The sequence below is a fragment of the Caloenas nicobarica genome, chromosome 19, assembly GCF_036013445.1.
Source record: "Caloenas nicobarica isolate bCalNic1 chromosome 19, bCalNic1.hap1, whole genome shotgun sequence".
Classification (NCBI taxonomy): Eukaryota; Metazoa; Chordata; class Aves; order Columbiformes; family Columbidae; genus Caloenas; species Caloenas nicobarica.
In genome coordinates, this window is record NC_088263.1 from 5,657,606 (window position 1) to 5,682,115 (window position 24,510).

The 24,510-nt window shown below is 48.9% G+C and overlaps 1 protein-coding gene across 1 annotated transcript in view; it reads left to right on the forward strand.

Annotated features, from left to right (window-relative positions):
- The first annotated feature begins 2,103 nt into the window (after positions 1-2,103).
- The window catches only part of COL27A1 (collagen type XXVII alpha 1 chain), a 147,303-nt gene continuing 124,896 nt past the window's right edge, over positions 2,104-24,510 (forward strand). Inside the window, exons 1-3 of the mRNA XM_065648239.1 lie at positions 2,104-2,247; positions 9,145-9,215; positions 13,971-15,412. Of these exons, the coding sequence (XP_065504311.1) occupies positions 2,189-2,247; positions 9,145-9,215; positions 13,971-15,412 (1,572 nt within the window). The 5' untranslated portion in view covers positions 2,104-2,188. The remainder of the gene's footprint in view (positions 2,248-9,144; positions 9,216-13,970; positions 15,413-24,510) is intronic.

Consider the following 24,510-nt stretch of genomic DNA (forward strand, 5'->3'; position numbering starts at 1 on the left):
TTCAGGTACTTGGTGGGATGATGTTGATCCCATTCATGGCTGCATTTGTTCCATGGTATCTTTAGTGCCCATACCGAGGCTTGAGCTGCTTTAGTTCTGCCTGGTCCTTTCCTCTGTCTCGGGAGATGATGCAGCCCCTGCCTTTGTGCAGCAAGACCCTGGGGTGGCTCAGCTTTGATGCCCAGCCCCATGCTGGATGCTCAGCACCCACAAGACCTGTCCTTTGCCTGGGAAACCTTGCAGCCCAAGGAGCCCCTGCAGCAGCAGTGACCATGTAGCTCTTCACCCGCAGCCCTCCCTTCCCTTCTCCAGCTCCATCCTTTGCTGGAGAGGTGCCCGAGGTGCCCCCCTGTGCCTCCCCAAGCCTGCAGTGCAGCCCTGAACCTGCCCCTTGGAGGCTGGATCTCTGCTCATTAGCTGCTGTTTGCTGAAACCGGATACCTGGGGCACCCCAGCCAGGAGCGGAGTCCCCTGGCTGCAGCTATTTAAAAGGACAAGGGCAGCCTTAGAATTTCCACCTCTTTCACATCCATGTCCCTCCCAGCGCCTCCTCCCAACCTCTCTTCTCTCCTGGATCCTTGCAGCATCCATGACCCGCGAGTGGAGCGACAGCCCGAGGGGGACCTGCTGCCCGCACCAGCCCTGGGGAAGGATTATCTGTTGAATTTGGGGGAACCTCAGGCTTGCCAGAAAGCCTTGGCTCGGCCAGGGCCTGTAAGCCTGGCAGGCACTCACTGGCTCCCAGCACAGGAGACACCTTGAGACTGAAAGGGAAGGAGGGAGAAAGAGGCTTGTTTGCTTGTGTGGTTTTTTCTGCCCCCCTCCCTTTTATTTTTTAAAAAAATTTTTATAAGAAGCAGAAATTGCTGTAAGCTGCTGGGACAAATGAATGCCAGCGAACGCAGGGCTGCGGGGGGACGGTGCACAGCCTCTTACCCCGCTGCAAAGTAAGTGCTCAAGGCAGAGATGCTGTGCAAGGGGGGAGGGAGCAGGGCTGAGGGGGCACCCTGGGGTGCGGGGAAGGGGTCGGTGTGCTGGGCTGCCCCCACCTGCCCGTGAAATCCCGTAGAGCTGAGGGGTTTGCTGTGTCCTGGTGCGGACAAGAGGGACCTGCTGGTCACCTTGCGGTGTGCTCTGTGGCTGGGTCCCAGCTCGGTGGGGGCACCGGGATGCAGGTTTTATCCACATGCAAAAGTCCCCTCCCCTGATGGAGCTGGCTGAGCGGACTCGGGATCTGATTTACAACGATGGACCTGGCATGAGAAAACTCATTCCCCAGCTGCCTCTGCTGAGCACTGAGCCCAAGGAAAAGCCATGTCGGGTACCTTGTAACGCGGGTCCTTTGCCAGCCCGTGGTGAAGCGGGTCGGGGCCAGTTTGGGCAGGGGGCTCCTGCCCCTGGCTGGGGAGTGCAGATTAGGAACAATATCCATTAGTAGCCTCCTCCAAACCGGGGGCCTGTGTGTTTCCTCCACAGAGCCTGGAAGGGTCTTCGATTGCTTCTCGGCAGCTCTTCTGCCCAAAAGAGTTTCGTGTTTTGTTTTGGGTTTTTTTCATCATTTATTTACTTTGTATTATTTTTTGCAAGTGCTTCAGTATTACAGAGGAGGGCAGCAGAGAGAGGCAGCAGGGACATCCTTAAATAATTTTCATTTCTCAAAATCTGCCTTTTCCTCTTCTCTCTAAGTCCAGAGGAGAGATCCTGGTGGGGGGGGGTGGGAGGCACATCTGCACTGCAAATAAAAATAATAATTACAATCACCAACCAACCAAAAAAAAGTAACAGCTAAGAAAAAAAAGCACTTTCAATGAAGGACTTTGGAAATCAGAGCTCACAGAAACTATCCTATTAATAAGGAGGAAAAAAAAAAGGCACGAAATCCAGCGACCATGGGCCAGCCTGGCTTCCTAGCGTGTACTTTCTGTTCTCTCTCCTTTTTCCCAAGGTAATTGCAGTCTGCCGAGAGGGAGTTAAATGGGATTAAAAGATCTGTGTAAGCAAAAGGACCCAGAAGAGAAGGAGGAAGGAGTGAGCCGTCCGGGCCAGGGGGTGTCTTTGACACAGCTGAGCCCCTTAGAGAGGCCGAGAGCAGAGCTCCTGGGAAGGATGCACCCACAAACCGGCCTGTCCCCCTTTTTCTGATGGATTGCTGCGAAAATTGCCCGAAAGAGACAATGCACTAAACGTGATGGAGCCGGAATCAGAGCCGGTCTCCAGACTCAGAGCTACAGCAGCAGCAGGCAGGGGGTGAGTACAAACTCCGATTTTTCCCCGCGCCGGGGAAAGGGCATCCCGGGCGGGGATGGGGGTGCCCGGGGAGCCGGGGGATCCCGGGAGGGGCTGGAGAGCCGGCCCGGGAGAGGGGAGCTCCGTTCCCGGGCGGCTGGGGATGGGGTGGGGGGAAGACATTCCTTCTGCCAGGGGATGATGTGAAAACTCCTGGGCTGGAAGAGGAGAGAATGGGGCTGGGAGGGAAGGGAGGCCACGCTGGAGCGGGAGGGTGGGAATGGGGCTTGGGGTGTGCAGAAAAAAAGGAGGTGAAAGCAGGGGGCTCGGCGGCGGGAAGGGCAGGAGGACCCCCCCCCAGCCCCCCCAGATTCCCCCACACCGGGGAAAGGAGCTCCCAGCCCGGGAACTGCTGCGGGGGGTGGGCGCTGATGTTGCACCCACGAAACGGGCAATTCCAGCTCCCCTTCACACACCTACACCCCACCCAGGGCGGGGTGGGCAGGTTCCCCAGCCCCCGGGAGCCGCGGGGGGAAACGCTGGTCCCTGTCCGTGGGGACAGCGGTACCTGGAGGTGGCCGCCGCGGTCCCGCGGGGAGCGGGGGAGCCCCGGGCTGGGCTGCGGCACGGCCAGGGGGACCGGCGGTGCCTGGTGGCATGTTCCGCGTGTGCTCCATAGACACTTCTTTCTGTCTTCATATGCACATATGAAAAAAAACAATCACAGCACACACCCTGCTGGTCTTCTCTCTCACACGGCCGGGGCCAGAGTTTACTATTTTCATTGTTAAATTTGTTGTTGTTATTATTTTTCCGGGGGGACCAGCAAAGGGTTAATCCCTCTGGTTGCGTTGTCGGATGTAATGATGATTTACCGACACTCCCTTGGAAAGACTGGGATTCTTCTGCCTGGCAGTTTGGAGAAGAGGGGAAAAAAAAAAAAAAAAAAAAAAAAGTTTGTGTTACAGGATCCCCCTCCGCTTCTGCCGGGCTCGGATGGGCTGTGAGATGGGGTGAAAGGGTGGGAACGGGGCGAGGGGATTTCGGGGCATCCCCTTTCCTCACCCCCAGGGTCACCCCGCTCCTGGCAGCCCCCCCGTTAGCGCAGCGCTGGAGTCTGGACGTGGATGAATGTGCAGTTGCCTTTGTAGGCTGAGCACACGCTCGCCCTGCATGTGTCTGTGTGTAAAGTTACGTGGAGGGATCAGAACCGCTCCCAGGGGCTGCAACCAGCTCTCCTTGAGAAGTTCTCTGTGTGTTTATATACTCGTGAGGACTGAATTTTAGTGCTTTAGGGTTTGATGCTGGTTTTTTTTCTGCCCAGACGTGGCTGTGGCATGTCTGGAGATGCTGGTAACTGCAGCGTCTCCCGGTTGGAACCTTTTTAACGTTGGGTACGGTCTGGAGTGAAATGCCTGCCTGGGACTGTGCGAGGGTGGCTGTCTGTCAAAAAAATGGAGAAGTCAAAAGGGGAGCAGGCAGATAAAGATTCCTTTGAAAGACCGAGAGCAGCTCCGTGTCACAGGGAGGCGAGGGGAAGGGCCCCGATGCTCGGGACATACTTGGCACGAGACACGGTCGTTGCACAGAGCACCGACTTGTGAGCAGGATGGAGAAGCTGACCACAATCGTGCTGCAGATGAGGACAAGGTGATCCTGCTCGAGTCCCAGGGCAAGCCGGACCCTGCTGAGACCGGGCTTAGGACACAGGGACTCAGGAGAAGGCAGCGTGGCTGCCCGCTCGCTGGAGTCTCTAGCTTTCCTTGCATCTCAGGGTCCGGGGTGAGCACTGTGCACAGCTGCATGGGGGTTGAGTGCTGCAGTGCCATGGGAAATGTGTGCTTTGGTCTTTCCTGGTGACTCGGAATATGTGCGCCTTTTGTTCCCAGGATCTCCTCTCCCTTGCATACCTCGCCAGCGTGCTGCTGCTCCGGTCCCTCCTCAGCAGAGGTCGCTTGCTGCCCTTCGCATTATCTCCATATGGGCTTTTTGGTGCTGGGGTTTGAATTGCTCGGCAGAGTTGAGTGCTGTGCATCCCACCATCCCCACCGCTGGATGTTCCCGTCGAGGCCGTTAGTCTTGGAGAGGGTCCTGTGAGCCCGGAGCTGGCTTGTGCCTGGGCTCACCAGCTCACCCTTGTGCTGCCAGCTCTTCCTCGGGGTGGCTGAGGGTGATGCTGCCTGAAGGCAGCTCGTAATGGGAACCTTCTGGGGTGTTCCCATGTGGCGCTGGGGGTCCCACGTGTCCCAGCACTCCTGCAGCATCCTCTGGAGCGGGGCTGGTGGCTGAGGAGCTGCCAGAGGTGTGGGGGACCCAGGGATGGATTTCCATGGGAAACTCTCCCCTTAGCATGCTGGGTTAGTGCCTGCGTACACCAGACAAAAATCTCTGGCTGGAGGTGTAAATTGATAGCTGGTTTATAAAGCAAAAAAGGTCCAGGGTCGATACAGGGATGTGTACATAACCATGTGTTCCCTTTGCTCTCCCTGGAAACTGGGGGTGAGAGGAGAAATAACATAGTTCCAGAAGCTCTGGAAAGAAAGCAGAAGTTGGCTCTGCAAAGGATGATACTGGTACAAAATAAGATTTGTACCCCAAAAAGCTGGGAGTGGAATTGATGCTGTGGTGCAATTTAAAGCCTCAATATGTAGGTTGTGATTTTTTGTTTCCTGTTGACTATCAAAACTGCTTGGGACTCTTATAAAGTGTCACCTCCAGTCATGTGCAAAGGATCTTTAGCAACATAGGCGTTTTCTCCTGTTAAGATACATTGTCTGATCTATGGCTAGAAATGTAGATTTGCCTTTCTTGAAAAGCAATTTTCAGCATCCAGCTGGCTTTCTGGTCTTTTGGATAGAAAAAAATGTACCTGAATGGAGTAGGGGGAGGAATAATTTTTCCACCCTGCAAGAATGTTTGCAATTTCCCAACTGTAAATGAGGGAGAAAACAAAATAAAAAGGTGAATGCTGCTTTGGGCCCTAGTAACATTTTCTCCAGTCTCGACCCATCATCTAAGCAAACAAGATGTTAAAATCATTTGGGCTACTTTTTTTTTTTTTTTATTTAGGGCAGGGGCAAATCCTTTAATTTAAAAAAAGCTTAAACTGTTCCAACAATTCCAGAAATTGTGGAGTGGTGAATTAACTGATCACTGCTATTTTACAGAGTGCTTCAGCTTTCTCAAACTTGCACTTTTTTGAGGATAATTCCTGACCAATTCTGCCCAAGAAGCTATTGTCTTACTAGTGTCCTTGGGTCAGTGTAGTGCTTTATTCCAGTGGCTGTCAGGTGAGAACTGAGATATTCAACAGGATATTTCCCTCATGTTGCTCTTGAGGTTGCCACCCTGGATGTGACTTTACCAGGGCCAGCAGCAAGACACACTGTGCACAAGCCACCTGGGGAGGTGATAACTTGTCTTTAGCCTCCAAGTCACAAGCTGCAGCTTTCAGCATTCAGATCATTCAGGGCTCAGCAAGGGGATGGCAGCGAGCTGGAAACCCAGGGCACAGCTCTGTAATTGTGTGCTAATTAGCAGTCGTGATTTCATCAGGTCTCCAGACTGGTACATGCTACCACGACCACACGAGGACCTCCCGCCTGTCCTGAAGCCTCAGCAGAAGTGGTGCCTCAACCTTCTTGTTCCTTTTTGTAGCAGCTCCTCAGGATGGTTATTCTTGGCTGCTACTTGCATGCGTGTGGTCCTCACCGGGAAGATGCTAAGATCACCATGAAGGCTGAGAAGTGTTGCTGCTGATCTGTCCTTCCCTGTTGTCTTTTGCCTTGCGCTTTTTGACACTGGTTAGTTCCCATGGAGCAATCACAGGAGTTTGCAAAAAGTAGCAAAGCAAAATCTAAGTTGTAGTCAGTAGCTTCAGCTTGCTGTAAAGGGAGTTTGTCTGCACTGGGAAGCTTTTAGGGTTCACGTGAGCCTACATCATAGGTATTTAGGGGCATTTCTCTGCCTAGTGACTACAGCAGTGGGATCCTCATTCTGGTGTTCACAGGCTCTATGCAATAAAATAAATAAATGACTTTAGTGGGTAACTCTTGACAGAGTCTCTGTGGAAATCACTGGTTGTGGGAAGAAGCCGAGATAAAGGCAAGGTGGGCTTGATAGCTCTATATAAGGAGAAAAATCTTCCTTTACTATTGCTACTCAAGCTGCTTATGCAATCCTGTTGCTGCAGAGTTGTAACGGAAAAAGAGCCTGCATTATAAAATCCTGCAATAATTAACAACCTCATCAGTCACAGGTCTGCCATTTGGAAGCTGCTTTTGCTTTTTCCATTAAGTTGGTAAATTTTGCCAAAGTGTTTTTCTTCAGTGTTTTGGCACTTGTCCCTGCTCTCAACTCTTACAGTATTGGCTGTGTGAGGGGTCCAGGAGCCGGGCTGAGGCCAGCTGGATCCCACGATGCGCATTCGTCTCCTTTATAGCCCCGTCGGTGTCACTGGAATGAAATTACGTGCTGGATTTTCCCCTAAGGCTTGTTCCTCAAACTCTGTCGGTCAACGGGGTTTTTGGAAGCAGTTTTGGGTTGTGAAGGTATTGCTGCACCCCTGCAAAGAAAGAGCGGGACTTCAGTGAGGTGTGTTGTGTGCACCGGTGTTTGATCCTCACCAGAGAAAACGTGTTCTGAACGCTTGGGGTCACCCCCTTCTCCTCGTCTTCCCATGCTCTCATCGGGCAGTCAAGCCCAGCTGCTGATACCCAGCAAGGTCTTTGCTCCATGCACATGTGGAATCGTGTCCGCGACTTAAAACTTCATTGTTCCTTTGGAGGTGAGCACAGAAATGCAGGTCTTTCTGTAAAGGGCATTGTAAGGCATTTTGGCCTTGCAAGTCATAGAATCATAGACTGGTTTGGGTTGGAAGGGACCTTCGAAGCTCATCCAGTCCATCCCTGCAGGGACGTCTGCACCAGCTCAGGTTGCTCAGAGCCCCGTCCAGCCTGGCCTGGGATGTCTCCAGGGATGGTTCGTCCACCACCTCTCTGGCCAACTTGGCCCAGGCACTCACCACCATCAGGCACAAAAATTTCTTCCTCATGTCCGGCCTGAATCTCCCCTCCTTTAGTTTTAAATTGTTACCCATTGTTCTCTTGCTTTCTATTGTCATAAAAAGACTTATGCTAGAGGTAGCCATGAAGAATCATCCTATTCTCCTTCCTTTCCTGCCTCCCCTGAACGAGCTGGGACACCAGCTCTCCTTGAACTCAGCCATGTCCTCAGCCCAAGAGCTGTGTCCCATGGATGAAGTGGGCAGAAGACAACCAGGTCTCTCCAGCTTGGAGATCTCTTGAGCGTAGTGAGGGTTTCCTGGTTAGCATATGTCTGGCTATAGGACATGGCGAAAGAATAGCGTGATTTGGCTCTTCCAAACTGTTGTTCCTTCATGCATAAACTAAAGCAGCCCCAGAGCTCCTGAAATGTGCAGCCCAGTGTCAGGGTAATGGAAACAGCACAGAACGATGTGGTCTATCTCATTTGTTTCCCAGCCGATGAGGGGCCGCTCCGGTATTTTGTCCCTTCAAGACTTAAAATATTAGTTAGTGGCTGGATTCCTGCATGGAGTTTTACATTCAGGGCCAGGTTTCCCCACTGATGTGTAAATCACTGTGGTTTCATTTTAGCTGTGGGAAAAGGTCTCTTGCGCTAGATGAGGACCTGGCCCAGAGTAATTAATCCATTGTCTCGGAGGATGTTTTCTTGCACTAAAGCTGAGACTTGATGGCAGGGGAAGAGTGGTCTCTAATCCCATTTGATGAACGCTTTGTCCTTGCCAGATGGAAGGGAGGAGCAGGCTGCGCTTTGGCAGTGCTCTGCGGCGTTTGTGCTGCCTCGGCTGCAACGCAGAACAACCCCGGGATGTCCCACACTGCTTTCTTCTGCCCAAGGACTTCTGGAGTTTAAATTTTTTGCCTCTGTTCCTCCAGCAGCCCTTGCTGATCAAGCCGTTAAATATAAACTTCAGAAGATGGGGGAACTCAATCTTCAGACTTTCCACTGACAGTTTTAAGTGAGCTTAACCAAGGAGTTTCCTATGTTCGTTCTTTGGCTATAAGTCGAGGAAGCTGGTGGGGGAAGCGGGGGCTTCAACTACCTTTCTGGTCAAAGTTTTCCTCTCTGCTGCTGTTTTCAATGGCACTTCAAGGCTTAAAGTTTAGCTAAAACTGAAAGGTTTGCCCAGTTCCCTCTCAGGTGTGAAAGGATCCGCGAGCGCCTGCGCTTGGGAGGCTGCAGCTCTCACACTTTCTAAAATTTCCTGCCATACCAAGCTAATGAGAAAGTCATTAGTGGCAAGAGCGTAGGGTGCTGAGTGGTTAGAAGCTGCCCCTCATCTTTGCATCTAGGTGTAAAAAGAGGAATAGATCCATGTAGGATTTTGTACGTTTAGAACGTTTTTAACCATGTAGTAAAGCAATAGGACTCAATATTTTTGCTGAGGTGCAGGTGACCCGTCGCTGTATGTCAACCCATTTTCTAGCTGTGTCCGTGCAGACATGCACTCCTGCTGTGTCTTTTGACCTTCAGATTTTGAATTATTTCTCCATCCGCTTGCATTTCTGATGTTCTGTCCTGGACGAGCGCCAAAGAGCAGCAGGAGCGAAGGGACGGCTGACCTGGCAGGGATGACCCTCCGTCTCAAAACACCGCTCTGCTCCTTGCTCAAGGCTTGATCAACAGCCCCTAATACCAGTGGGAAAACCTTCCACTGGATTCTGTGGGTTTTAGTTGACTTTAAAGTAACAAAATTAAATTTCAGTCGGATCAAGTGCTGTTCTGCTGAGTGCCCGTTCTCCATTTCCCAGAGATATGTGGACACTTGTACTCAAGAAGACCCTCAACAGGGGGACTAGTTTTTGTTACTAATGTTATAGAAACTCATTATTATTTCTTCTTTTCCAATTTTAGGGGACTCTGCTTTCTCTGGACTGTATTATGTTTTACCTGGTTCCTGGGATTCACACAGGGAAATTCTGAAGGTAAATTACACTTCTTTATCCCCCCCCACTCCCTCTTTCAACCAAAGTAAAAGCTGAGTGCTTTGCTATCACTTTAGGGCCTCGACTTAACAACACCTGAGCCTAGTGCGCACAATTAAATGCATTTATTGCTGGTCGTTGCAGTATTCCTGATACAGATGATGTGGTTAACAGCTGGCAAAAGAACCAGTTTTTTACAGGTGATTTCTTGCCCCACAGGCTTTTCAGAAGTGCCTGTCTGTCTGGTGGAGCTGGTGGCAATGAAGCACTCTGTGTCTAAAATGTCACTGGCATCTACCTGCACTTGCCTGGTACTCAGCTGCTTTTAGAAAGTGCCCCTTGAGGTTGGGGCATTAAGGAATTAAGTGTCTCTGGCAGACGGGTTTTTCCTTGACTCAAATGCAACCTGATCATGCCTGTGCAGGCATGTAGGGTGTTGTGCATACAGAAGTGATGTGTGTTCTAAAATGAAAGCAAATTTAAGGAAGAAAAATACCACAGGGGGTGGCTGATAGTAGAGTGAGTATGTCTGGTTCAGTCCCTGTGCTATAGGGTAGGTATTCTATAGGGGAGTGATCATACACCTTTGCCTGGTCTTTGCATCCTCTCCCTAGTGCTGCTGGGGTCAGGACAAAATAATCAATGACCCCACGATAGGAGAGATAGACAGCTTCAGAGTCAACAAAAATAAAAACAAATTTGTCTTTGATAGTGGGAGCTGAGCGTCTCTGCAACATCTGTTTGTAAAGGAGCCATCTCCTCTTAAAATAGCAACACCTCTTCACATGGATGCTTTACACGGGTGTACGCTGGAACTCAACGGCTTCCTTCGCAATCTGTAGACGACAATAAGTGGACTAGCAGGCTCCAGGGCTCTCCTCTTAGTCTCCAAAACATGAAGGAAAAATAGAAAGTTGGTCAATGCTCAGCTGTAAGCCAGCCCGTGGAGCACTTTTTACAGGGGGGAAAAAAAAATAAATACATCCCTGCCATCAGCAATTTTGAAAAATGTAATATTTTCCAAATTCTGCTTCAATGCAAAAGAGGTGAACATCTGGCTGAATCACTTAGTCAAGCAGTTTTCAGAGCAAGTTTTATGTCAGCTCATAAAGAGGCAGAACAAATACCGTGTCTTGGCGTCTCTTTTTTTTTCAAGTAGATTTTAATATGCTGTTTAGATTCATCTCTATCCATCATTTTACTCCCATGACACTTATGGGATGATGCCATGTCTTTTGTTGCCATCAGTCTAAAAGAAACTCTTTCACTTTGTTCTTAGTGCATTAACTTAGTGTGATAGGTAACACCCTTCTGAGATACTTTCTCTGTGATAAAAGAGTTTAAAAAAAACCCTTTTGCTTGATTTCCCCACAGTCAGAGACAGGCTCTTCTGGGTACCAGAAAGTAAAAACTTCCAGGGAAGCAAAGGCTGTAAGGAGACATTGGTGACTTGAGACTGTATTATCACTCAGGATTTTCAAACATGAGATTTACAAAAGCAATAAGAGCTTGTTCTTGGAGCTGTGTGAGTATGAAATCAAGCCAGTGCTGTGGGCTTTTGAAAACCCTGTGGTTATTACTGTAAGGCTTAGGGGTCTTCCTGCACACTGGAAAATCAGGGATGTTTTTTTCCTTAAGTGTTACAAATCCAAAAGATCATGAGGTTGGTGAGTTCATCTGATGTGGGCTGACTAAAGGTCTGGGCAGTAACTTTTGGAAATGTAGCGTTTATTCAACCCAACTTTAGCTGTGGGCATCACATCTCAGCTGCTGGAATCTAGGAAGTTGCAAATTATTTCTGTCCTGCCTTTTGGCTTCTTTTTCTTACAAAGCTTTTTCATGGGGGAAGGCGGAGAGAAAGAAAGAGATGGGAAGGAGAGCAATAAAACACTTAATCCTCTCTTTCAGAGATGATCACATAATTGTTCAAGAATATCTGTGCATCTCACTTCATGCACAGAGTCTGCTAGAAAAGTTTTTTCCCAGTTGCTTAAATGTTGCTACAGGAAAGTTGCAACCAGCTTCAAGGCACCTGGGACCAGGCAGCTCTGAGCAAATGGCTTTTAAAATAATGTGTTTTGACGGAAAAAGATCTACAGAGGAAAAAATTTGAAGGGGAAAAAGAATGCTTCGCTAAACTTGGAGCTACTTAGGGAAGCCAAAACTACCTTGTGTTTTATGTGAGTTGATGACACCCTGTCATCCCAGGGGATGTGCCCCACCAGCCCAGGGCAGTCGGCATGGGATGGAGCAGCAGACAGGCTGGGTGCACTGGAGTCCTGAGCTCTGTGCCTGGACCTGCTGCTGGAAAATCCACCTACACGTCCTGCATGAGGTCTGTTTTAATCAGGTTTTGCATAGGCATCTAGAACTTGGCTCTACCTTAGTGGGTTTAGAGGGAAAGGAGTGGTTGGGTTGTGCTTTTTTTTCCCTTTTTCTTGAGGACTGTTGGATGCAGTTGCTAACAAGGCACTTGGATTGGTCTTGCAAACAGCAGCAGCATCCTCTGAGCAGGGAAACATCATTACGTCTTTGCAGAGCAGCTACCGAATGAATAGCTCCTGGAGTTTAAAGTATCACTGCCTGGTAGAGAAACACCACTGTCTGTCTCTAGGAGAACTTAAAATACATGTAGAAATTGGATGCTGGAGTCTAGCTCCTAGTTTAAGTGGTAAATTTATTTCCTTCGGGTTAATTCCTTTGAAGTCTGTGGCAAGGGTCCTACTTGACTTCATTAGAGCCAGGCTTTGGGCTCTGGAGATTATCCAGTGTGAAGGTGCTGCTGTGGGTCCTCTCTTCAGTGCAGAGAGGGGAAGATTCTACCCTTGCTATGCTGAGGGACAGCCCCATCGGGCTATATGGCAGAAAAAAATGGTGGGGGACCAAGGATTTCTTAGTATGGGAGAAAAAACATTATTTATGTTTGCATGTGCCATGCAGTAAATTATCCTCTCTGCATAGAGTGGAAAATTTCCACCCCCTTTCATATCTTCTCCAGGGTAGTCTCTGCTAGAAAATGAGGCAAGCAGCCTTAAAAAAGGGAGGTGGGAATAAAGCGGAGCTCAGACAAAGTAAATATTGATTGACTTGCCAAAGTCAAGGAACAGAGGTTTTCTCGTTATCCTCCTCCCTTCCTGGCCAGCACCATTACAAGGCTCAGACTGGCCTGAGTCTACAACCCTTCTGGCCAACACTGAGGACCTCATTTAAGTGCCAGCTCTCCAAATATTGGGTATTGTGCACAATATTTAATAGTTAAGAGTGAAAGAAGACTAATTCCAAGGCCCCTTCAGAGAAGCAGCTCATTTTTAATTGGGACAACCTTTGATTTACTCTTCCTTATAGTCTAGGAAAGCTGCACTCCCGCGATGTGAGCTGACGTGCAGCCATGACTGGTGCTGTCACGTTTCTGATTGTTAAATTCTTACCTTGCGAGATCAGCATTTGGATTATACAGGCCAGACTAGTTTGCCCAAAAAGCACTTAAATATGAGAATTAGCTGGTCATCGAATTACGGGGATTGAATTTGGGCAGGGAAGAGGGAAGGAAATACAGTTATTCTGGCTTATTTTTGACAGCGGTAATGTCATGGTGATCATTATAGCCTTACCTTTATCTGTCTATACCAGGTAGCTAACACCTTTTATTAGACCAAACTTTGAGCTGGAAAAAGAGAAGAAGCTTTTGGGCATATGAGCCCCTTTTTTAGGTCTGGGCACATTCACCTTTGCAGCTCTTCTCTCATAGACCTCAGCATCTTCGCCAGCTAAGCAGTTGAGCTGAGATTGCTGCCAGCTGGCTCCAGCTCTTCTTACTCTTGCCCGATAATCTGCCTTGGACTCCAAGCTGTGTGACTCCTGTTAGACCTTGGGGGCAGAAACCAAAGGATTCTGTGTGTCTGTCCATTGCAGACTTCTCCCGGAGCTGGTGGAGCAAGATAGGTGCCTCCGGACATCAGTCCTCCTTGTCCTGTCACAAGGCTCCTAAGTGACAAACACTGGAGGAGAGTCCTACCCCTGTTGCTCAGTGGCAGCCATAATTAACTTCTCAGCTCTTCACAAACAAAGTCTGGTTCCTCCAACTTATTAAAATAATTTGAGGCTGTAAGATGATCCACTGAGGAAAAAAACCACTGCTGCTGAGAACCTAAAGTGGTTCAGTGAAATCTGGGTGCAATTTTTTTTAATGCTGGGAGGCACCTTCACTTCCCTAAACTCTCCAAAGTCTCAAAGATCAAAAGCTGCTTCTTACTAATTTGGAGAGAGACAGATACAAGGCTTTTCCTCCCTTTGAAAGTTCAGATCCTTGCCTTCTGGGGATATAAAATTTGGCAATCCCAGCTCAGTCTGTTGTTCAGATTCCTTTCCAGCTGTGTGGTCAGTACTCCAAATTAAATCCCAGAGAAGTGGACTGTTGGTACTCAGTGGGAAATTTCCTTGTAGTGAGGTCAGCTCCCTTGAGAACATCTGGAGCTGGTTCCTGGTGGGACAGGACACTTATCCACATGCACCACGGAGCTGATGCATTTTGACGATTGTTGATGACCAAGCTGAGCATGTACTTGCTGCTCGTGCTACGTGCGGAAGAGCTGCATGTGCTCATCGTTCTGTTTATTTGAACATATATGTGTGAAAGGATGGTTGGGGTTTCCTGTAACCTGATGCACTTTTGCATGGACTGGTTTGACCCTCCCATAGCCCATCCAGCCTTTGGGTTGCCCAACATCTCACATTTTCTTTGTGTTTCCCTTTCAGATGTGGATGTTCTTCAAAGACTGGGCCTGTCAGGGAAAAGGCCGTCGGGCGGGCGGTCCTCATCACGGACAGTTCCTCAAGGAATCATTCCTTTCAAATCAGGTGTCATCGTCACTCAGCGAGCTCGTGTCGAAGCACCGCTCAGCACCATCCTCCCCGCGGGCTCCAGCACCGACCTGCTCCTGGTGCTGAGCTTCTGCTCCCACCGCATCAACAACGCTTTTCTCTTTGCCGTCAAGAGCAAAAAGAAAAAACTGCAGCTGGGGGTCCAGTTTGTGCCGGGGAAGATCATAGTGTACGTGGGCCACAAGCGCTCTGTATATTTTGATTACAATGTCCATGATGGCCAGTGGCACAACGTGGCTATTGATATCCGTGGCCAGACAGTCACTTTATTTACTTCTTGTGGGAAGCGCAGAGTACATGCGGATTTGCATTTTAAAAAGGCCGAGGCGTTGGATCCACATGGATCTTTCCTCTTTGGGAAGATGAACCAGCACTCCGTGCAGTTCGAAGGAGCCATCTGCCAGTTTGATATTTATCCTTCCGCCAAGGCAGCTCATCATTACTGTAAATACCTAAAAAAACAGTGCAGGCAAGCAGATACCTACCGGCCAAACCTTCCTCCCCTCATCCCCATCCTGCCCAGGGATCCCAGTGCCTCCCCCAGTACTCCCCAGCATATGGAACTCTCATTGCAGGGTCTGAAAAACCTGACGGCTGCAGCCTCATCCTTGGAGTTTGGCAGGGTCACTGCACCCCTCAAGACTCGGGGTTCGGGTACATCGACCATTGCACTGGTATCATCCCCACCATCACTTCCGAGACTGACAACCAAACCCACAAAGGTCACAGTGGCCCCATCTCCTGTTCCGTCGAGTACTGAAACGCAGCCGCCCACCCGTCCGCTCCCTCAGGGGACGGTGACGACCCTCAGGGTGTCTCGGCCCACTCCCAGCACACCGATGGAGAAAACTCCTCTCCCCACTGCCAAAAAGCCCCCGCCAACAAGCCAGAGCCCTGCCACGGCCAGCAGGAAGGAGCCCAAGCAAGAGACCAAAAAGAAGATCAACCAAAAACCCACCATTGAGCCCTCTGAAGCACCCAGTACTGTAAAGCCAGTGAGGAGAATGACTGATAACACAACCAGCAGCGTCCACTTGGTCACCTTAAAGCAAACCCCGCTGAACCCAAGCAATGGGCCCGTTCCAAAGAAGCACGTGCCGTCCCCCACCAGGAAGGTGGACCCCGGTGACATCCCTCCGGTGTTCACCAAACCGGTCCTGGGGTCTGCCCGTCCCATCTCCAGAGCCAGGGCACCGGCCTTCAACCTCACAACCCCAGCTGCCACCGATGGCTATCAAATCTTTGACCCCCTCGGACCCACTCCGTTTCCATTTTTACTGGGATATCCGGGAGTGAAAGGAGAGAGAGGACCTCAGGTAAGCTCAGGCTCTTAATGCTGATTATTCCCAGTCACGGATCAGCTCAGTGGTTGGCAGACCGTGACCTACAAGGGTTTCCATAAAGCTCAGTGGAGTGTGACAGCTCAAAACAGCAGCCAAGCACTATTACATTTCTTATGATCACAATTTTAGCATCTATCTCAGTGTAAACTTGAGTGCTCTGTGATGGTGGATGCCCCTTAAAAGTTTGTGATTAGAGTTGCTGCTTAATGGTAGATTTAAGAAAAGAGGGGAAAAAAAATCCTACCTTTCTTCCTACAAGTAGCTGGTTAAAGTTTTGATGGCCAGTTTGGGACTGTATTCCACACCCCTGATTTTTCTCAGGGCCAAGAGGACGGAACTGCCTGTCACCTTCCAAAGAGAACCCAGGTACCTCAAAAACATGCCACAAATTAACTACTTCTTAACCCTGGTTATGAATTTGTTTTGTACCTGAAATCCACATTTGCAGAGAAGTGCCCTGTTTCAGCAAATACAAGTACAGAGATTGCTTCAGGATTTATTTTTTTAAACAAACTCTCTTATTTTTATGGTACAAGTTTCTTGGGTTTTTTATTTCTCATAGCCCACATCTTAAAATGTACAGAGAGTTTCCTTTATAAATTTAACTACCGCATTCCACACACAATAACCACTCTCAGGGTGTATAACTTGGCCATCATAAAAGCATACACACATTTTGTAATGCTAAAAGCAGTCAGACTGCAATAATTATCTGCTAGCTTGCTTTTTTCAAATGCAAGAATGCAAACAGGATCTTTAAACTGGCCAGCTTTTAGGAGGATTTGGTGTTCCAACCCAAGCTGTTTGCTATATTGTGTATATGAGAGGGGTTGTACATGTAAAATAAGTTTATTTCAGACGGAGTCTTTGGTTGCCAAGTTCCAGCCTAGAGCAAATTTTTACAGCTGATTTCTTGAAATAGTGAAAGAAGGGTTTACAGTGGAAATATTGAGACTGGCTTAAGGAACACAATCAACAGCACTTATGCCTGCAGATGTGCTGCTGGTTGTTGCAAGTAACACCTGAAGTGAAATGTCGTGTTTCCATGAGCCCTCAATGGATGCTCACCTTCCAGGTTTGCATTTCCTGCCTGTCCCATTGCAAAGCAGTCTGGTGATGTAATTTGGGTGGGAAGCCACTGAGTAGGGTGTTTTATTCAAAGGTTCCCACCTCTGGGAGAGGTGAGGATGCTGCGCCAGGCAGGGGGGTGCAGCCCTGCACCCCTGTCTGGTTTTACAGATGCTCATCCCTGTTGTCATCTTTGTACTTGAAAAAGTTTTGCTAAATCCCTGAGTAGACAGAATGAGCTTCAGCAGTTTTATCTTTGGGCAGTCGTCTGTGTTTTGTGGAGAGTCATTTCAGGCATGTTTCCAAGCGCAGAAATTCAGCGATCGTGAACTTCTCCTAAAACACAACTTACCTGTACGGAGTGAATCTGGGTGACCTGCTCTGAGCCCGGTGAAATCCTTTTCCACTTTCTTGCCCTGCAAGTGCCATGAGGGTGACCAAGCTCCAAGCCCCTGTTTTCCCCTGCGATGTAAAGGGCTCATTATCGAGCTGGAGTGGAAAATCCCTCTGAGCTTGTGAATCACAGCGAAGAAACAGATTCAGGCTGTGGAGGGCTGAGGGAAGAGATGGCAGGGTTTTTCCATCCCGTCTGAGAACAACTGGAGTCCTGAATCGAGGGAAAGGAGAACATTTTGAGGCTCTGTCTGGCCTTATCCTCTTTGTCTGCTGGAAACAAAGTCGGCACTTTGGGAGGGAAAGGTTATGGCTGGGCTGGAGCTGGCTGCTCGATAGCTCCTGTGACTCACTCGGTGATCTCTGTACCACGCTTCGTCGGACGTCTCTGACGTGGGAAGAGAAAAAGGAGGAAAAAACCAGAATGGGGATGATGACATGTTGAGAAATTAATGTAGCACTTCTATGGCCAGACGAGCGTGTTTCAGAACCAAGTGCTGATAAATGCTCCGCGCTTGAGTAATTACCTGGCGCCGTCCTCGTGTTGTTGGGCAGACGTTTCTGGTGAGGTCAGTACAGACCTTCCCTCTCCGCCGGGCGATATTGCGGCCCAGCGCGTGCCCTGGACGGGCACGCTGTGGGCTGGGAGCGTCATTCACACAGTCTGGCACATGGGTGGAAGGATAAGATGATTAATTAGTTTTCCCAGTTGTGTTGCCTGATGCAAGGTCTCTTCAAGAAGGCTCTTACACCAGAGAAGTGTCTATAGGAAATTGCTTCTACTTTTTCAGCAAGGGTTGGGGCCACCTTGGTGATGATTTCTGGGCACGCAGCAGTCCAGCTCCACATTTTAAGAGGAAGGACCATCTCTTACCCTCATCATCCCAAAATCGGGACATGATTGACAGCTGGGGTGCAAGGCAGTGATGACTCAGGCACTGTGGTCTCTGTGCAATTCTGGTTTCGTGAATGCTACCAAAATAACTGTGGTATAATCTTAACTGTGCAGAAAGGCCCTAACCCCACAATTGAGGGAAGTGTCTGCATGGTTAGAGGAGTGCAAGGAAGGGGCTAAAAGGATCTCTTCACCTGGCAATGAAAGGCAGAACCCTCCATTGATTAATCTGCCATAAAAGACCACCGTGGTGCTGCGCAACAGGAACCGGAGATGCTGCGTCCCACATGCAACTCATGGCAGAGCATTAATTCTTCAGGAATGTTGGGTTTGCTGGGTGGCTAGAGGAGGGAGGATAATGTGCTCTTAAAAAGGAAACATTTCTTGGGAACCATTAATAACCACAAGCATTTGGGATCTCTGCTCTAAATTTCTTTCTGGAGGGGGGAAATAGCAAAAAGAACACCCAAACATGATGCTAAGTCAGGAACTCAGCACTGACTCAGCAGCTGGCAAAGGTCCCTCTGAATCATTCCCGTGGCCGCCCGCAGCATCTCCACCGAGATCTCCCATCCCTGCGCAGGGCCAAGCGAGCCTGCGCCCGGCTGGCGGAGCGGCCCGACCCCGGCACATCCCTGCAAGGAGCCTGGACACCCACAGAAGAAAAATAATACAGGAAAAATAGTATTTTGTTGCTGGCAAGTCAAGCCCTTGCAAAGCTGTGATGCTGTAGGTGTGCTGAATCCTTTGGAGGACGGGGGGTATGGCTGGCTGGTCTGTACCAGCGGCGGGTTCGATGGGGCGATGCAGGGGCTGGATCCCTCTCCGCTGCCCATCCCCAGCGCCTGCTGCCATGTGCCTGCCCCGTGCGACGGTGGAAAGCTGCAGCAAACCCCTCGCCCCGGCACAGCCCTGGGTTCTCGCTGGGTTGTATGCAGTGTTCCCCAAGTTGGACCTTTCCCCTCCTGTATAATAAGGCTATAATTCCATAGCTTTTTGGCCCCTGCAAGCAAAAAGCCCCATAATGATTATTGCTAAGTGTCTGAGGGTTATTTTTGGAGCAGGAAAACCCTACCTGATGCTGAACATGCAGAGGAGTGGGTTGAGTTTGCTAAGAGGCTGTGGAGGCTCTGAGTAATGCAAGAGGAGCAGGGAGGGAGGATGTTTCAAACAACTCCCCAAGTATCTAAGCAGGAATTATCCTGGTGGGGGTGTCCCAGAACCTCCAGTTCCCATCGGCGTGCCCAGGAGCCCCCGGTTCCAACCCCAGTGCTGGCAGCCCAGCCGGAGATGTCGAGTTTTTCTGGCAAACTGCCTTTTTTTTTTTTTTTTGCCTTTTTTTTTTCCAAAGGTAGCTGTATTTCTGAGCACATCCCTGTCTAGACTGCTCCAGCTGCCATGTTCTGCACGGGCGGTTTGTCTTGGAGCCCAGCTCCTTTCATAAAGGAGTGATATTTGCCAGTTCGATCCGTGGGTAGGGGAGAGCGAGGTGATTGCAAATGCTGATAAAATATGAAGTGCCTATTTCCAGTCATCTTTGTACCAGAAAAGGCTACTCAAGCTGACAGGCTATGATAAATTAAGAAACATACAATCTGTTTCAATGTCTCTTAATGAATGAGTCATATTAATAAAAAAAAGGGGGGGGGAGATCACACGCTTTGTATAATACATGGGAAAAGTTTTAGTCTCACTCACACAGTTGGATCACAGTTTAACCAGAACTATCCCCAAAGGGAAATCTTGCAGGAAAATGACTAAGCCTCAGAGAGCTCTATTTGCATAAAAAAGTTCATTCTGAAAAGCAGTAGTTGAAAGTATGATTGAGATAAATGTGCTGCAAAGGATGTAGGGATGTATTGGATGTATTATATAAATATATACAGGTATTTTTATAAATCTTCAAAACCAGAAAGTGAGTGTTAGAGTATGGGATCCCTTTATTTCTTCACACCCCTCCAGACTTTCTACCAAGGTCTGAGATTACTCAAGAGTCTGAAGTGCCTCATGCAGAGATTGTTCCTGAAATGTCTCTATAAAAAAACCTGCACTCATCAAACTAGAATACTAATACTTCATTATGTTATTGTGCTGCCACTCTATTATGAATCCGGTTGTGGACAAGGACATTTCTGTGATAGGTGTTGTACAGACCCAGAATAAACATCTGTGTCTATTGTGGAAATCATACTACAAGACTGGCTTTCCACCAGCATCTCGGTTCCTGCCAGAATTATGAGAGCCTTTTGTTTTTAGACTAGTTGAAACTCAGATGTGTCCAAATGTAATCTGATAATTCTGCCTTGGAGAAGAAAATAACCAAAGTGCTGGCTTTTTTTTCCCCAAAAAATCCCAGGTTTGTTTTAGGCAGTACTGCAAGCTGGGTTTTAGTTTGGGTCTTCTCTCCCTCTCTGCACAGTGCCTGGTGAGAATGGTGAGATGAAGCAGGCTGGCATGTCTTTCGAAGATGAGATCTTCTGTTCTGCTCTCTCCTGGGCAGGGAATTTTTCATTCTAGTGCTGCCCCTGTAGCTGCTCAGTCCCTCCGTACTTGTGCTTTCCAGACATACAAGGCTAAACGGTAAATTTGTGGCAGTGGCCTTGCATGTGAAATATGCCTTGTCTTCTTCCAGGAAGAAAACAAGACAGGTCCTCTGTCTGCGGTGGTAACGTCACTGCTCAGAATCTGATGCCAAAGTGAGGGAGGAGCTTTTGATGCATTTTCTGAACTTCCTTTTAAGTTGGCTTTTACCACATGCATTAGCATCTGGGAAAGAAGAATGTTCTCTCCTCTCTTCAGCCCTTGCAGGGTTTTGCCCGGTGCAGGACGCTCACCTCTGAAACAGCCATTTCTGGGATGAAGGAGACCCGTGCCACTGATTCTGTGCAGGGTACAGAACAGGGGAGACCCTAAAATGTACATGTGTCAGTCTATCGGTGTGCACTGGAATATGCGCTGTGTTCTGCCTGTTCTCAGCTATTTGCTACAAGGCTGAGGACTTGCCCCTGGGGAATGACCACGGGAATACTTTGCTGTCTGATTCGGTAGTCACTCAAAAGGAAGCGAGTCATTCCCCAAATCACCAGCACCAGTTCCTGTACCGATTGTTGCTTTCCTTGAAGCCCCTGTCCTGACAGGTTCAGCCTCACTCAGGTTTTGAGATCTGAAGGAGATCAGCTCCCCGTGGCATTGCTGCGGGCAGAGGAACAGCGTGGGGAGGCAGAGGTATGGACTGGCCGATCTTGGAGCAAGAGGAAATGCTGAGATTTCTCCCGTCCTCAGGGTCTGATATATTTCCCTTTCAGACAACTTAGCTTAATATTCCATCTGCAATTTGAAGCTCAAAAAGCTAAGAAAAAAGTCCCCTTTGCACCAGAAAGTTTCCCAGCAGCAGCTTAGAATAAATCCTATAATCATTTGGTGGGATCAGTCATCGTTGGTAATGGTACCATGGGAAACTGAGAAGGGTTAAACTTCTATGTGGCTGCCATTAGCTCCTTCACAGACCTGTTCAGGCTGGTTAACAATTCAGCTGTTTGGCTTGAGAAGAGAGAGTATCTGCTTCTGCCATGTTTTCTCCTTGATCTCTGATTTTACTTTGTGTGATGATAACAGGGTGTGTGTTCTCCGCCATCAGTTTGCAGAAGGGAGTAGGCGAGAAGCCAGAGACAAGAGCTGAAGTGCCAGGAACGGTAGCTCGCTGCGGGAGGCTGTCGGCTTCGCTGATCTCGTGGGGTGTCCCTGCGACGGGAGGGCAGGAGCAGAGAAGCGAGATCTTCCTCCAGCTGCCAGGAAAAGGAAACCTTCCCGCATCTCTGAACGCTTCCCACTGCTCCCCATGGGCTTCCCCGGGGATGCTCTGCAGGGTACAGCGCGAAGGTCTGCGCAGGCTCCGTGTGATCAGTTTAACCCTTCCCTGCACCCCTGCGTTGGGGTGCGGGGGATGTTTCTGAGTGTAGGGACTATACGGCATTACTTCTCCTAGCAGCTTGCTGCGTGGTGGCTCGTTGATAGACATCTCTTACTCTCCACGTCTCGGAGCCTTACGTTTGAAACGGGACAGCGTCCATCATCTGGAAGTAGCTGGGCGCTGATCCAGTGTTATTCTTCTCTGGCTGTCTCTCCGGACGTGCATTTTTCTTCGTGTGTATTTCAGTGTTGCTCTCCCCAGGCAAAGCCAGTTGTCTGACACGGGCCTCCTGTTCATGAACTTGGGCTGGATGATACAGAGGGACATGTATGGGGCAGAAGAGAAATGAGTTGCTAGGAACTAGTTGCTAGTTGTGAGAAGCTAGAAGGTGGTCTCACAGTGCATCATGTTTCCCAGCTACCTGTGTTCATCCAGCTACCCCAGTCCTCTTCCACCTTGCCTTGCCTCTAACTTACATGTGGTCACACTCTTGTCTTATGCAGTTACCGTAGTGCTGGCACCTCTTAGCTACTCATCCCACAGTCACTTTCTTCCTCTTACTCTTCAGGAGAGGGGGGGGAAAAAAAAAAGGCTGAGAGGCAAATGAAACCAAAGCAAAGTGACAGGGTCTCCTGAATTATGTACTGCTCTTTCCGTGCTGTTCCAGCTAGACGCCTTTCCCTGAACTCTATACTCCCACTCCAGCGCAGGTATTAACTCTCTCCTTATTTTTATGTTAGCTTCAGTTTATTCTAAACATTTTTGGAGAAGATTTTTGCTCAAGTGGCCAAGTACAATTGCAGCTGCTGTTAGCAGGAAGGTGGAAAAGGTCACCTCGGTTTTGGTATGCAGGGAACGCAATTCTCAGACAGTTGCATCTTCTCTTTTACTTCTCCTTCTAGGGGTAAGTGGGGATGGGTTTTGATGGAGAAGAGGTTAAGGACTGGAATTAATCTTTGGTAAAATCTATTAACTGTCGCTGCATCAGTTGCATTGGATTCATGTTTTGATAGTTATCTTCCCAACTAAAAGGGCGAGGGGATTTTTTTAATAAAAGCTTGGATTCTGGAGCACGATTATACACGAGGCTTAAAAAAACTCTACAATCATATGTCTATTTGCACAGCTGTATAATTGCATTATGCATGGGGCCCTGAGCTGGCACAATGGCAGGTTAAAATGCTGCATGTATTGCTAAAATGAAGGTCAGCTGTATCAATGAGGGTTGTTAATACAAGGACCAGTAACACTGTGTTCACCAGCAATAAGCAACTTGCAGAGGGGTCAGATGAAGTGTCCCAGTCCATAGAAACTGGAGATGTCCAGGACAGGCAGCGGCAGCGAGTGATACGGGGCTGGAAGTCCATCCCTGTGTGTCTCACTGTGGGGCATGAGCTGTTCTATGCTGTGTAGGCTCTTACGCTTTTAAAACAATCCTTTTCTTGTCATCTTTGCTACAGATAGACATAATTCCAAAAAAACATTAGCGTGTCATGATTCATTTGATGTCCTGACAAATTAAGAGCACGGAGAGACCTTCACTGGGCTTGCTTACTCACCTCCTGACTTTTTCCTACTGTATCAACCATGGCTGGATGCCTTTTTTAAAAGACCTCTTTTATACTAATTAATTTGCTGCCTATGTATAGGAGGGTTGGTAATATTAGAGGAACGTTTATTCATCAGTTGCCTGTATGGCTCAGGCAGGTTTTATCTGTTCAAAGTCTTATCCTGAGCATGAGATTTGGGGTAAGGATCTCCAGGGTTTATTTTTTTTGTTACTAAATCGTGCACTTGGTGACTCCGGAAATGATGATGAACTTTTCGCTCTTCCTCGGGGCCAGTAACCCGCTGCAGAGCCGGAGCAGCTCTGCCTGGCGATGCTGCCGCAGCAGCAGGGTCTGCCGTGCAGCGGGGTCTGCTTGAGGTGGTGCCATGTATGGGGCCACAGAGTCATTTTGGTTGGAAGAACCCCTCAAGATCATCGAGTCCAGCCATTAACCCAACCCTGGCAATAACCCATGTCTCTGAGAACCTCATCTCCGCGTCTGTTCAACCCCTCCAGTGATGGTGACTCCACCACTGCCCTGGGCAGCCTGTTCCAATGCCTGACAACCCTTTCCGGGAAGAATTTTTTCCTAATATCCCATCTAAACCTCCCCTGGCGCAATTCGAGGCCATTTCTTCTCGTCCTATCACTTGCTCCTTGGGAGAAGAGACCAACCCCCTCCATGCTCCAACCTCCTTTCAGGTAGTTGTAGACAGCGAGAAGTTCTCCCCTCTGAGATGTCCCAGTGGGGAGGGACCAAGGCTGTTGTGGGGACTTAGTGTGGCCGTGGGGCTCATGCTGCACCCGCTCCGTGCGATGCACCCACCTTCCCCACAGAGCCTGGCTCCGGGACCTGCTCTCCTGACCAACCTGCGTTCGGAGAGCCCAGGCTGCCTTCCAACCATCCTTCAGTCAGCAGCTCTGTGTCTCTCCTTCCCCTGGGTGCAGTGGAAACTCGTCTTTCGTAACAAACTACTAGAATGTAAATCCTCCGGGAGACAATCTAATTAACAGTTATTCTTGTTAGACATGTTTGGCTTGGGGGAAAAGAAGTTTGGAGGAGTTATTAGGAGCTGCAAATGGCTCTCCAGCAATCTGAATTCTCCAGTCCACTGAAAAAATGAATAAATAAATGAATAAATTCAAAGGAGCTCTAACCTCATTGGTTAAGTATTTTTTCCTAACCTGTTTCAGATCAGTGCACAGCTGGGCGCCTGATATCTCCACTTTGTTCTCACCCCTTTCCAAGAAACCCC